The sequence below is a fragment of the Helianthus annuus genome, chromosome 13 (assembly GCF_002127325.2).
Source record: "Helianthus annuus cultivar XRQ/B chromosome 13, HanXRQr2.0-SUNRISE, whole genome shotgun sequence".
NCBI classification, from domain to species: domain Eukaryota; kingdom Viridiplantae; phylum Streptophyta; class Magnoliopsida; order Asterales; family Asteraceae; genus Helianthus; species Helianthus annuus.
Genome location: NC_035445.2, coordinates 130,978,189 through 130,992,527, shown reverse-complemented (window position 1 = coordinate 130,992,527; position 14,339 = coordinate 130,978,189). Strand labels below are relative to the sequence as shown.

The window sequence follows — 14,339 nt, the reverse complement described above, 5'->3', positions numbered from 1 at the left end:
CACATGTTAATATTAATTCACTTTTGTAACCACAAAATAAACAAACACCACCTGCGAAACCAGACCTCGAGAGTCCATTCACCGGTTACAAGTCCACTGCCCGAACGGGCAGACGTAAAAACAAAATGACGAAAAAGTCCAAAACACTTTTGACAAAAGATGCTTCATGTTATTCCGTAACTGCCAATCACAATCATCCACGAACTCTCACCTCACGTCACTGTCACCCTCTACTTTGACACCGACCTGTCACGTTAACAAACTTCCCAGTGATGGTGACACAAGTAGTGGCGGTAGAGGAGAGAGAAAACGCACCTAACTCATCAATCCAGATATGCTTAAAAGCGCAAAACAGATTTTACTCATTTAGTCATTTTAGTGAGAGAAAGTTAGACAGAGAAAGTTAGACACACATGTGTGTATAAATATATAGTGTATATGTGTGTGTATAGAGAGAGAGAAAGTAGGAAACACTCAATTGGACGTGTGTTGTGGTGCTTGCAGAAAGAGTGAGGAAGTTGCTGCTGTTCCGAACAAAGTTACAAACCCTAATTTCGAAGTTTTGCGTCTCCGTGAGTAAGTTTTTGATGAATTTGTTCTGTTTCGATGTGGTTTTGGATTCAGATGTGTGTTGTTTATGATCTGTATGAAGTTAATTTTAAAATTTTGTGGCTCATGAGTAAGTTTTTGATGAATTTGTTCTGTTTCGATGTGGTTTTGAGTTCAGATGTGTGTTGTTTATGATCTGTGTGAAGTTTATCTTCAACTTTGTTTGAATTTGGATGATTTGTGTAGGAAACATGGTAGTTATGTGGTCAGAATTATGAAATTTGTGTAGTTAAGTAGGAGAATCCGAAGTTGAATTCAGGTTATAAGATGAATTAGTAGTTTTGTTTTGATTTTTTTTTGTTTTGATTTTTTCTGCTTTGTGATTACATTTATTTTTTTGGAATTATGCATGATTTTCAAATTGTTGTGAATTTGGGATGATTTGTGTAGGAAATATGGTAGTTATGTGGTCAGAATCATGAAATTTGTGTAGTTAAGTAGGAGAATCTGAAGCTGAATTCAGGTTATAAGATGAATTAGTAATTTTGTTTTGATTTTTCTGCTTTGTGATTACATTTATTTTTTTGGAATTATGAATGATTTTCAAATTGTTGTGAATTTGGGATGATTTGTGTAGGAAATATCGTAGTTATGTGGTCAGAATCATGAAATTTGTCTAGTTAAGTAGGAGAATCTGAAGTAGAATAAGGTTATAAGATGAATTGTAGTTTTGGTTTGCTTTTTTCTGCTTTGAGATTACATTACTTTTTCTAGACTGATGAATTATTTTTAAATTTGTTGTGAATCTGGGATGATTTGTGTAGAAAATATTGTAGTTTTGTGGTCATAATCTGTTTAGTTAAGCAGGAGAATCTGAAGTTGAATAAAATTATAAGATTAATTAGTTGTTTTGTTTTGATTTTTTCTGTTTCGTGATTACATTTATTATATTTTTTTGGAATTATGAATGATATGGATGAGTATGGATATTACACTTTAGGATATTACTTCAATTTGGGCTCAATGAGGCTTATTTTGATATTGAAATGTAAATTGTTATTGTAGTGAAGAATTTGAGAAATTAAGAAATCAGGGGAACTAACTTGTATGATTCAGCTTTTGTGTTCATCTGCTGAGTTGGTTTGCAGTATTGACTCAATATTTCTTTGTTGCAGAATACTGTAAACAAAAAGTGTTTTGCCTTGAAATTTGGGAGCAATTGTGATAAGCTGCACCAATGATATTCAACTGAAGATACAGATCTCACAAATTGTCGATTACGGGGTGTTGTTTTTTGGAACTGATTTATTATTTACAAGTTGTGCCGGTTATAACTAACATTAGCGCTGGAGTGGTTGGGGGTACCCGCAGCGGGAGCCATGTCATCCTTAAGTCGGGAATTAGTTTTCCTAATCCTGCAATTCTTGGATGAAGAAAAATTCAAGGGTACTGTCCACAAGTGAGTGTATTTTCTTTATAATATACTTTTTTTAGGTTGCATGCGTCTTTAATCCCCATGGATTGCTTGTAACTTTTGTTCAGCCAGTGGTTCTTGCCTCATTTTCACATGTATCTTGAAAATCCAGTTGATAAATTGATATGCATATGGTACTTATGTAAATTAAACGTGTGTAGGTTGGAACAAGAATCAGCTTTTTACTTCAATATGAAATATTTTGAGGAACAAGTTCAAGCTGGTGAATGGGATGAAGTTGAGAAGTATCTACGTGGGTTCACAAAGGTTGAAGACAATCGTTACTCGATGAAGATATTCTTTGAATTAAGGAAACAAAAGTACCTGGAAGCTCTTGATAGGCACGTCTAATACTATATTTATATGCCACATCGTTGGACCAGAGCTCTTTTCTGTTGTTAGTCTGTTTTATTGAGAATTTGAGTCTCTAATTTCAGGAACGACAGAGCAAAAGCTGTTGAAATTCTTGTGAAGGATTTGAAGGTCTTTTCTACTTTTAATGAAGAGCTCTTCAAGGAGATCACCCAGCTACTAACACTTGACAATTTTAGGTATTATTTATAAAAATATGTACTTATCATAGTTTTTTGTAAGTGTTCCTAGGAACAACGTTATTTTCAGTTTGTTTTCAAATAATTTTTCGTTATGTTTGATTAGGATGAATGAGCAGCTTTCAAAGTATGGGGATACCAAATCAGCACGAAGCATTATGCTGGTTGAGCTGAAAAAGCTAATAGAAGCAAACCCATTGTTTAGAGAGAAGCTTGCTTTTCCTGCATTTAAAGCTTCACGGTTGCGAACATTGATCAATCAAAGGTCCTGAGCCCAACAGTATTATATCACATTCTTACCTAATGTTAAATTGAAGAGTAAAGTACACGGATGGTCCCTATGGTTTACCAAAATTTTGGATTTGGTCCTAGCTTTTCAAAAGTACACGGATGATTCTTGTGGTTTGCATTTTGTAATGCATTTAGTCCCCAGTCAACAAATCTAAAGGTTTTAGCACGTCCAAGTTAGGGACTAAATGTATTACAAAGTGCAACCACAACATGTACTTTTGGAAAAAAAAAGTTGGGGACTAAATGCGCTACAAAGTGCAAACCACAGGGACCATCTGTGTACTTTTTGGAAAGCTAGGGACCAAATCCAAAATTTTGGTAAACTTGGTTTAAAAAAGTGTGCCTTAAGCGCGCTTAAGCGCAAAGCGCATCTAGGCGCAAACCCCATCGCCTTGTGTGACATAAGGCGCACAATGTACAAGAAGCGCAGCTGAGGCGCGCTTTTTAGGGTGAAAATCGACCTAAGGCGCAGCTGAGGCGCACGCTTTTTGTACATGGGGTGTTTCTATGCTTCTGAGTGTTGTACAAGAGGCTTTTTATGTTGTACATTTATGTTTTTTTCATTTTAAAACATATCTAAAGCTTAATTATAGCTAAATCATAGGTATTGGATGCTAAACACTTATGGGATATATAAAATAAATTATATAATCACTTTGCGCTTTGCGTACGAAAAGCTCACCGCTTTTGCGCTTCGCTTTTTAAAAATCGTTTTTAGACCTCATCGCTTTTGTGCGCTTCCCGCTTTTTTAAACTAAGTTGGTAAACCACCGGGACCATCTGTGTACTTTACTCTAAATTGTATTAGCACTTGAAGAAATGCTATGTATTATTTTATTTTAAATTGCTATGGGGGTCTAACATGCTATTCTTTTCCAGTCTTAATTGGCAGCATCAACTATGCAAAAATCCACGTCCAAATCCGGATATTAAAACTCTGTTTATTGATCATACTTGTGCTACTAATAACGGAGGTCGAGGTCCTCCCCCTACCAACAGCTCCCTTGCGGGACCCATTCCTAAAGCGGGGATATTTCCTCCTATTGGAGCTCATGGCGTAAGTGTGGTCCAAACGTTAAAATTATTTAGCCTTCATGCTAAATTTGCCATTAAGGCTGCAAACGCACCGAACGAACTCGAACAAGACCTTGTTCTTGTTCGTTTGTTAAGGAAATATATGTGTTCACGAATTGTTCATGAACACTTACCGAACGAAATTTTATGTTTGTGTTCATTCATTAAGGAAACGAACGTGTCTGTTTTTTAATAGTAGGTAACAAATGCAAACAAACATTCATGAACAAAACATATAATACACTAATTAAATATTTTATTTGTCAGAAATTTGAAGTACTTAAATACCATACAAAAACTAAAAACACTAATGAACTATCGAACATAAATGAACACGTTACTGAACATTCACGAACATAGATGAACAAACGCGGCTTCTGTGCATGTTCGTTCATTTCACTAAACGAATCGTGCTAATTCATTTGTTAAACGATCGAACACAAACGAACTTCCCGCCGAACGATTCACAAACGTTCAGTTCATTTGCAGCCCTAATTGCCATACACAATGTAAATAAGGTGAAACTTTCTTCTGTACAGCCATTCCAACCTGTTATCTCTCCTTCTGCTGGTGCAATTTCTGGGTGGATGGCACCTGCTAATCCTTCCATGCCTCATGGTGCCGTTGCAGCTGGACCTCCTGGCCTTGTGCAGCCTCCTCCAATTGCAGGTTCGTGTTTGCTTCAGATTTCAGTACAACTTTCGTCAACATGAACAGATTACATTAAATGCATCCTTTCTACTGTTTGATGTTTTGTTCTTACATGTGTAGCTGCATTCTTGAAGCATCCGCGGACACCTCCAGGTGGTCCTGGGTTGGAATATCAAATGGCTGATTCGGAGCAATTGATGAAACGTGCACGTATTGGTCCACCCGATGAGGTATGCAATGTTTTTTATTGTTTTGAGTTCAAGTGTCTTTTTTTATTGTGCAAATGAGCCGAGCCCGAACTCGACCAGGCTTGAGTTCCGTTTAACTTACGAAAGCTCGAGCTCAAGCTCGGCTCAATTCGAGCTTTGTTTCTAAAGCTCGAGCTCGGCTCGTTTGTTTATTTATTTATTAATTAATTTATATTAATTATAATTTGATAGGCACTTGATAGAAATTGCATACTTATTAGTATATTGTAATTGTGAAGGGGGGTTAGTGTAATTACTACTTCTATAAATAAGGCATTAGTCATTATAGAAAGTAGGAAGAGAATTAGTTAGTTGTTAAGGCTCATTGCCAAGTGCATGAGAAGGGCATAGCCCTGGGACCACTTGTGGTTATTTTCTTCTTCTTGTAGATCCTTTTGGATCATCTTCATCATTTCCACCATTGTTATCTCTTTTAAGCTTCAATCAATATCAATTCCCTATCATAATTGTTATTTTATATATAATTTAGTTATTTTTTATAATTTTATAAATACTTATTATTATTATTATTATTTAAATATACATGTAATATATTAATGAAAAATTATATAACAGTGGACTCGTTTAGGATCGTGAGCCGGCTCGAGCTCGTCTTGTTTTGAGCTTTTTTCCGAGCCAAGCTCGAGTAGCTCGGCTTGGTTGCACCCCTTGTTATTATTCCTTGTCCTTCCATGCTAACATGATCTAATATGTTGAAAACAGGTGTCATTTTCTGGTTCGTCTCATCCTCCCAATGTATATTCACCGGATGATCTTCCTAAAACTGTGGTTCGGACTCTTAACCAGGGTTCCAATGTTATAAGCATGGACTTCCATCCTCAACAACAAACTATTCTCTTAGGTTGCTCCTCATTCTGCTGTCTCCAATCCCTATTTTTCTTTCATTTGATATACCAATTCTGAAAAGGAGGTAATGTAATTGTTTACAGCTAACCATATATTGTTTGTTGCCAAAATGTCTCGTAGTTGGAACAAATGTTGGTGAAATAAGCATTTGGGAGGTCGGATCTCGAGAAAGGATGGTACATAAGCCCTTCAAGGTTTGGGATATATCTGCTTGCTCAATGCCTTTTCAGGTAAGAGTCCCTTGTCATATTGTTACACTTGTAAGGTGAATTTATTGTATCATTCTTAAGAAGTTTATAATTATCTTCATGTCTAGACAACTTTGGTAAAAGATGCAGCGGTATCTGTTAATAGGTGCATATGGGCACCAGATGGATCAATACTTGGTAAAATTAGAAGTCCTATTTTTGTCATTATAAAATATCTTGATACCTTTTGATCATTTTGTTTAGAGTAAAATGCCATTTTCGTCCCTGAGGTTTGGCCAGTTTTGCGACTTTTGTCCAAAGGTTTGTTTTTCCGCATCTGGATCCATAAGGTTTGAAATCTTGCCATTTTCATCCGGCTTGTTAGCTCTATCCATTTTTCTCTGTTAAGTCAGGGGTATTTTCGTCTTTTTTGTTAACTTAAAGGGCAATTCGGTCTTTTCCACTTTATGTACAAGCATTTAGCATAATGTACAAGTATTCAAAAAAGACGAAAATACCCTTAACAAAAAAGACGAAAATACCCCTGGCTTAACAGAGAAAAATGGATGGAGTTAACGAGCCGGATGAAAATGGCAAGATTTCAAACCTTTTGGATCCAGATGCAGAAAACCAAACCTTTGGACGAAAGTCGCAAAACTGGCCAAACCTTAGGGACGGAAATGGCATTTTACTCTTTTGTTTAAGTAGATTTTAATGTTATTTCCCCCCCCCCCCCCCCCCCTCCATAGGTGTTGCCTTCTCGAAGCACATTGTTCAAATATATACATACAACCCGCCAGGGGAGTTAAGGCATCACTTGGAAGTAAACCCTCCATCTATCTGCTCTTTCCGACTCTCGAGGAAGTGATTCTTAATATTTTGATCGTTTTGCTACATTACAGATAGATGCTCATGCTGGTGGTGTAAATGATATAGCTTTTGCTCATCCTAATAAGCAATTGTGTATTGTTACGTGTGGGGATGACAAGATAATTAAGGTACGGTTGTCAATAGGGCTGTCCTTTTTATCCGAAACCCGTCCCGGATTCAAAGCCACCCGAATTAAAGAATACCCGAACCCAACGAACCTGAAACTTCTATGGGTCTGTTATCGGGTCACTTTTTCCCAGCAAAAACCCGAACAAACCGACCTGAAAAACCCGAACATTTATCGTTTTTTTATATATATGTGTTGGAGGAGTATTTGGGACATTAAGTTTTGTGACTTTTGAACATTAAAAAATCATATTGTCAAATGATATTTGCATTTTGATGACACTTTTTTTAGTAGCTATATGAATTTTGATAATATTTTAGTAAAAGAAAACATTTAATTTCATTTTACATCTAAACCCGAAAACCGAACAACCCGGCCCGACCCGAACCCAACCAACCCGAACTTTAAATGGGTCGGTTATCAGGTCACTTTTCTCAGCCAAACACCTTAACAACCCACCCGGAAAACCCGAATCCCGAAAAAAACCCCGGACACATCCCTAGTCGTCACTGAATAAAAAAGATTTATGAGTCACTTATAAGACTCCTTCTGCATCTTTGGTGATAGGTATGGGATGCTGTAGCTGGACGCAGACTACATACGTTTGAGGGTCATGAGGCTCCTGTATATTCTGTCTGCCCTCATTATAAAGAACAAATACAGGCAAGTATCCTGTCATATCTTTATCGTCAGGTTTTTTATTATGCTGAGATCTTATGTGATCACCTGAGTGATTGCATTTTTTTTGTCTAGTTTATTTTCTCAACAGCAATTGATGGGAAAATCAAAGCATGGCTCTATGACGGTTTGGGGTCAAGAGTGGATTATGATGCCCCTGGCCTTTGGTGCACAACAATGGCATATAGTGCTGATGGAACCAGGTCATATTCCAATATAGTCATAATGTAAATTTTAATTTTTAAATATATGCCGCATCATGTTATGTTTGTAAGTTATCTTGGCTCAATGAGTTATCTTTCTTGTATACATGTAAAAGCTGGATTAAAGTTGCATATATACTTTATGTTGTGTACTTGTGTTCGTGCATATATGTTGTGATCAGTAGTTCTTAGTGCCCTCGGTTATCTAGATTGATGAAATCCCTTGTTTATGTGTTTCTCATGATCCCATGTGGGGAAAATAATGTAACGTATTCAGTTATGGACTATGTTTATCATTGCAACATCACATTTTCCATTTTCTTTCAAATTATCGCTTTGTGTTATTCACTGTCATCTTTTATCTCAAAACGTTTTCTCATTGCTTATAGTATGTATTGTAAGAAGCTTTTTTTTTTTAATTCTTAACGTAATATTATTATCAGATTGTTTTCTTGCGGAACAAGCAAAGAAGGCGAAGCCCACTTGGTCGAGTGGAACGAGAGTGAAGGAGCCATCAAGAGGGAGTATTCTGGTTTCAGAAAGCGATCTATGGGGGTTGTGCAGTTTGACACAACTAAAAATCGTTTCTTAGCTGCTGGAGATGAATTTCAGATCAAGTTTTGGGACATGGATAATATCAATATGCTGACCGTTACGGATGCAGATGATGGATTGCCTGTAAGCATACAATACCACTTCCATTGCAATAACGAAACATCACTTGTCATTACATTATTATTGATCCTTTTCATTTGTTTCAGGCAAGGCCTAAATTAAGATTTAACAAAGAAGGGTCGTTACTGGCAGTCACAACAAGTGACAACGGAATTAAAATATTGGCAAATGGTGATGGGCAGCGCATGCTACGGATGCTGGAGAGTCGAGTGTATGAGGGATCTCGAGCATTTTCCGATACAGTTAAAGTAATTTGTTTGACCTCTCATTTAGCTGATACTTTCTTTTAATCATGAATCTATCTAATTACTCTTTTAAAACTTCGTCTACAGCCGTCAATCCCTGGCCCGTTAGGTCCTATCCATAACCTTGCTTCTTCTATGGCATCTGCTGTAGAACGTGATAGAATGCAGACTCCTTTATCCATCAACAGTCTTGTGAGTTATGCCCTTTTGACCATTAAACATGTTTTTATTTATGGTCAACCTAAGCAGTTAATGCGGTAAAATATTGGATCTCGGTCTAAGGACCGATATTTGAGATATAGGTTATCGCGATGGGATATCGGTAATTTCAATATCATGCAGAATTTATATATATATCAATTTAAGACTAACAATTCAGTATACTCCCCTACCATCAACAACAAATTAACCTTTTGCCACTTGCTAAACACTAACAATTGTAGCAAGTAGGAACTGATTAAGACTTAAAACACCAACATTTAACACTACAATTAAGACTTAAAAACACTAATAGCAGCAATAAGAAGAAAGACGAATGTTAGAACTAAGAAAAAGGTACTGATATCGGACTATCGGTGATATATCGGTCAAATATCGGTTAAATATCTGTCAATATCGCCGATAGTATCGGTACCAATATTTGACACCAATATTTTACATGGGGACCGATAACCGATATATCACCGAGATATTAATTGCATAGCGTTCAACTTATATTATAGCATGTGTGCATATTGAAGGCTAATGCAGAAAGCAGTAAGGTTGTGGATATTAAACCTAGAATTGTGGATGGCCCTGACAAGACCAAAAGCTGGAAGCTTCCTGAAATAGTTGATTCAACTCACCTTAAAGCTCTAAGGCTGCCTGATCCAATGCCTGCCAGCAAGGTGGGTTTCATATATCAGTTATCATCTCCAGTTAAAAGTTATGTTTGTTTATTAATATTCATCTGGTATTCTGCAGGTTATGCGGCTTATTTATACAAATTCTGGGTTAGCTTTACTTGCACTTGCTTCGAGTGCGATCCATAAACTATGGAAATGGCAACGAAATGAACGCAATCCATTTGGGAAGGTTTGTTGACGTTTCTGATAAACTCATTTCAAAATCTGTTGAATTCTAATTACTCTTTGTACATGATCAGTCAAGTGCATCTATCGTCCCACAACTGTGGCAACCTACAAACGGGGCTGTAATGTCTAATGATGTAAACGAGAGTAAACCCGCTGAAGAGTCGGCTGCATGCATTGCGTTGTCGAAGAATGATTCTTATGTCATGTCTGCCTCTGGTGGGAAAGTCTCCCTGTTCAACATGATGACTTTTAAGGTATCTAAAAAGTTGACACTTCACAATTTTGTTTTATTATGCAACTAGTAAAATTACCCATGTGCGTTGCAGCATCGGTGCATCTCATATGTTGGGACCATTTTGGTACAATTTTCAAAAGTTGAGGGAGTTGTAAAATGGAGTAATAGTGTAGGGGACCACACAAAATGTACATAAAATAAGCACGAAACCATACTATAATTGAGTTGACTCGTTTCTAAAAAAAGTTTACGTTGAAAAGTAAACCAACTCGAATTTATACCTACACGTACATAAAAATACACACGTTAAAAAATAGTTTTTTTTAAGTAAGGAAAGGGGTAAACTCGAAACTTTATAAACTCGAGGGGGTCAAAATTTATATAGCATTTAAAAAAACAATAGCGAGGGGTAAAGTTGGAGCATTAGAAAGTGGAGGGGATAGCTTGTAAAACTTGCAAAATGTAGTAGTCTAGGGGTTAAAATTGCCTTTTGCAAAAGCTTAGGGTTGTAAAATGGAGTAGTGGTTTAGGGGCTAAAGTTGCCATTTGTAAAAGTTGGAGGGAAAGGTGGGAAAACCCACGGACATTTCTAAATAAGAGTATATAAATTCGAAATACCAATATGAATGGTAACCGACAAGCACTTGACTGATATGGGATTATGGTCAAACTTCAGGTTATGACGACTTTCATGGCCCCGCCACCTGCTGCCACCTACTTGGCTTTCCATCCTCAAGACAACAATATTGTTGCCATTGGAATGGAGGACTCGACAATACAAATTTACAATGTTAGGGTTGATGAGGTAACCGTTTCACTTCTCTGTTGAGTGTTCTTCACTTAACTAAGCTACTTAAGATTTTTAGTTTGCCCTCATCTTATTTTACATCTGATTGTTTGAATAGGTCAAAACAAAACTCAAAGGTCACCAGAAACAGATTACAGGGCTTGCGTTTTCGCAGACTTTAAACTCACTGGTTTCATCCGGAGCTGATGCTCAGGCAAGTTGACCGATAAAGTAGTAAATTCTTTTTTTTTTTAATTTGGCTAATACCTAGAGCCGGAAAACTTATAAGACGACTCATAAACACTGTTGACTTAACAAGTTAACATGAAATTAAATGGGTTAAGAGTTTAAGTTAATCAGGTTCGGGTCATAAACGGGTCATCACACATTGATGACACAATAAAAAACGTGTCTAAACGGGTTCAACCTACCTAACCTGTTTACGACACTAATAACACGTTTAACCAATCATGTTAAACTAGTCTTACCCCCCCCCCCCCCCGGCGTTGCGGGGCATGGGGCTTAAAATCGTGCTACCAGTATGTGGGGAGTGGGGACGTAAAATTGTGCTAACTGAACGATGACCAAAACCCGAAAAAAACGTAAAACAAAAACATGAATTTCTAACACCAAGTGACTCACATGACGTAAAATGTAGACGAAGTAGAATTTATACCGACAACTTTATTGAAGTTTAGGGGTTGTATGATAACTTCATTAAAGTTTAGGAGGTGTATGATAACTTTATTAAAGTTCAAGGGTTGAGATGTGAATTGGTTAAATAAAAAAAATAGGATGATTAAACTAAAAGGGGTGAAAATGAAAGTTTACACTAAATGATGAAATAGACCAAAGGACAAAATGGCTACCATTCCTCGTAACGTTCTAAATGAATATATATAGATTAACGTTTTAAATGAATTTATATAGATAATGGGTTAATAGGTTGATATGACGTGTTTAAGATCCGTTTATCATAACAATGTAGATTTGTAATTTTATAAACAGTTGTATATAATATAATTATTTTTTCTCCCTTAACTTGCTAACGTAGTTCATTAAGGATATTATGGATTTAGTTTTTTTTGTAACGTTTATTAACTAGTGTTAAGGGAGTCGTGTCAATAATCGTGTTTGTGTTGTGTCATTCGTGTTATTGAACTACTTATATTTAATCGCTCTAGTATGTCGTGTCATTGGTATTGTTACTGGTTATATTATATGTCGTGTCATTGGTATCGTTACTGGTTGTGTTATAAATGGTGTTTAACGTGTTGTGTAACTTGCTTATTAAGAATGTCTGTGTTAGTATTCAAGTAAATGACGCGTTTAGTTTAAGGGCGTTGTGTTCCAGTCGAATAGTTGTGTTAAACTTTTCATGTCAAACGCAACCTGTCTAACACAACACATTCCGGGTTTCACTAACTCTACTAAGACCATATTTTATATGTTTTGACTGTATCACAGCTATGCATCTGGAATATTAACGGATGGGAGAAGCGGAAATCAAGAAGTTTACAACCGCCACCTGGCCATCAATCCTCATTGGTTGGAGAAACTAAAGTTCAGTTCCATAATGATCAACGCCATTTCCTCGTTATACATGAAAGTCAAATTGCTATTTATGACCACCAATTGGAATGCCTGAAATTGGTAAATAGTCAAAGACACATGCTTTTTTATGATCAGATAGTATCTTATTTCAATTAAATTAAATTATCTTGCAGTGGTCTCCAAGAGAATCTTTATCTGCTCCAATTTCAAGTGCAATATACTCATGTGATGGCCTACTATTATTCACTGGATTCTCGGATGGCGCTGTTGGAGTTTTTGATGCAGAGAGTTTGAGGCTTCGATGTCGTATAGCACCTTCTGCTTACATTTCGTCGTCAATTTCCAGGTATGCAACGAAAAAGGAACCTCAAAGTGCTTATATAATCTCAGCACAATAATAATAACTTTTGTAGGCATTAAAATCCATTTTAGCCACTTTTCTGCCCATTTGACCCTTTTTTTTACAATTTTATTTACCCGGTTGAAAATAATCCAAATCAAACAACTTGTAAAAAACTGATATGTAAAGGAGATGAGAGAGATCCAACTACTGGTTATACATAAAGCAACGCCTCACGTACATGAAGTTGTCATCTTGACTTTCGGAACCTAAACGTAGGGGTGTTCAGTATTCGATTTGGATCCAAAATATTCGAAATTCGACTCGATTCGAATTCGATTTTCAAATATTCGAGTTCGATTCGAATTCGAGTCAAGTAATCGAATTAGAATCGAATACGAATTTATGATTTTCACTTCGATTCGAATTTCGCATTTAAATTATACATATATATTTTATATATTTATGTATACATGATATTGGTGGGATTTACAAAGAGAGAAATTAAAACCTTCTAAATTTAGGCCAAACTCTAAAAGCTCTTATAAATATTTGTAGTAGTTCACAAATAAAACTAAAATAATTTATTATTTAGGGTGAATTTGAATTGAATCAAATCTATTCGAATTCGATTGGAATTCGAGTTTCAAATGCGAATTGAATCGAAATTCGAATATGAATTCGAATCGTATATATCAAATTTTAATTGAATACGAATTCTGGTAAAAAAAATCGAAAAATTCAATTCGATTAATTCGAAAATTTGTTATTCAATACATTGAACACCCCTACCTAAACTCCTTGGAGCGACTCACTCTTATAAAACCAAGTTTGTAGGTAAAATGGGTCAAAACTGTCACAACTCTAATCATGTGTTCTGTTTTCTTTTGGCAGCAGCAACAGCACTGCATATCCTATGGTTATCGCAGCACATCCATCTGATCCTAACCAAGTTGCTCTTGGAATGAGCGATGGATCAGTTCATGTTATTGAGCCAACCGATGCAGATCCAAAGTGGGGCGACTCACCACCCCAAGGAAACGGTATCTTAGCATCATCCAATCCTTCAAGTTCTGCGTTAAATAGTCAACCCTCAGAAACACCGTCGAGATGATACAGAAATCACATCATTTAGCATAGTGTTGTAAATTTTAGATTACATTTTTGTTGTCCCTTGATAAGAGGTAGAATATGAGGCGGCTTACTACCTCAGCGGTTTCAATCAGGTGTTTTTTTATAGTATTCGGGAGTCTACTGTCTAGTTATCTCTTTCAATCTACACGTGCTCGTGGTTGGCGGCTTGGCGCGAGTCAGGTTTGTTTTGGTGTGTGAATTTGTAGATTTAATAATAACAGTATGCATTTTGTTTGTTTACTAGTGTAGTTTATGGATATACTCATACACAAGAAACGTTCTAAGTTGAGTGGGTTTTTCAGTCTAAGTTTTTCTCATTTTGATTATTTCTTAGATCAAACCGGAAACAGAAGCGAACTCAAAATAGTCAAAATTGAACCAAACTGAATTTGATTTCATTTTGGTTTCGATTTTACTTGAAGGATTTTGTGATGGGTGAAATGTTTGATAGTTTAATAGGTTGTACCGGAGTCTTGAGATGTTGGTCCAGTGGTCAAAAGGCTTGCCCTCCCTAGTGAAGACGCA

At 36.4% G+C, this 14,339-nt stretch overlaps 1 protein-coding gene across 4 annotated transcripts; it reads left to right on the top strand.

Moving 5' to 3' along the window:
• Positions 1-294: 294 nt before the first annotated feature.
• Positions 295-14,131, top strand: LOC110899400 (protein TOPLESS-RELATED PROTEIN 2). 4 transcript variants are annotated; one of them, XM_022146282.2, is made up of 26 exons: positions 295-576; positions 1,725-2,008; positions 2,185-2,364; positions 2,461-2,574; positions 2,681-2,839; positions 3,745-3,922; positions 4,479-4,608; positions 4,711-4,820; positions 5,562-5,700; positions 5,826-5,935; positions 6,022-6,091; positions 6,643-6,716; positions 6,796-6,891; positions 7,458-7,553; positions 7,644-7,771; positions 8,215-8,449; positions 8,533-8,694; positions 8,779-8,883; positions 9,432-9,578; positions 9,655-9,765; positions 9,836-10,018; positions 10,676-10,804; positions 10,905-11,000; positions 12,254-12,439; positions 12,514-12,686; positions 13,578-14,131. In XM_022146282.2, exons 2-26 carry the CDS (start codon positions 1,929-1,931, stop codon positions 13,792-13,794), a joined length of 3,408 nt encoding a protein of 1,135 aa, XP_022001974.1. In that variant the 5' UTR covers positions 295-576; positions 1,725-1,928; the 3' UTR covers positions 13,795-14,131. The 4 variants fall into 4 exon arrangements, with proteins under 4 accessions (XP_022001974.1, XP_022001972.1, XP_022001973.1 ...); XM_022146280.2 differs by having other exon boundaries at positions 13,575-14,131; XM_022146281.2 differs by having other exon boundaries at positions 375-572; positions 13,575-14,131.
• Positions 14,132-14,339: the final 208 nt, after the last annotated feature.

Coding starts and splice junctions, on each gene's coding strand:
- LOC110899400 (XM_022146280.2), top strand. CDS start 1,929: ATGTCATCCTTAAGTCGGGAATTAGTTTTCCTAATCCTGCAATTCTTG. Junction 2,575..2,680: donor CTAACACTTGACAATTTTAG/GTATTATTTATA, acceptor ATGTTTGATTAG/GATGAATGAGCAGCTTTCAA. Junction 9,766..9,835: donor AACGCAATCCATTTGGGAAG/GTTTGTTGACGT, acceptor GTACATGATCAG/TCAAGTGCATCTATCGTCCC.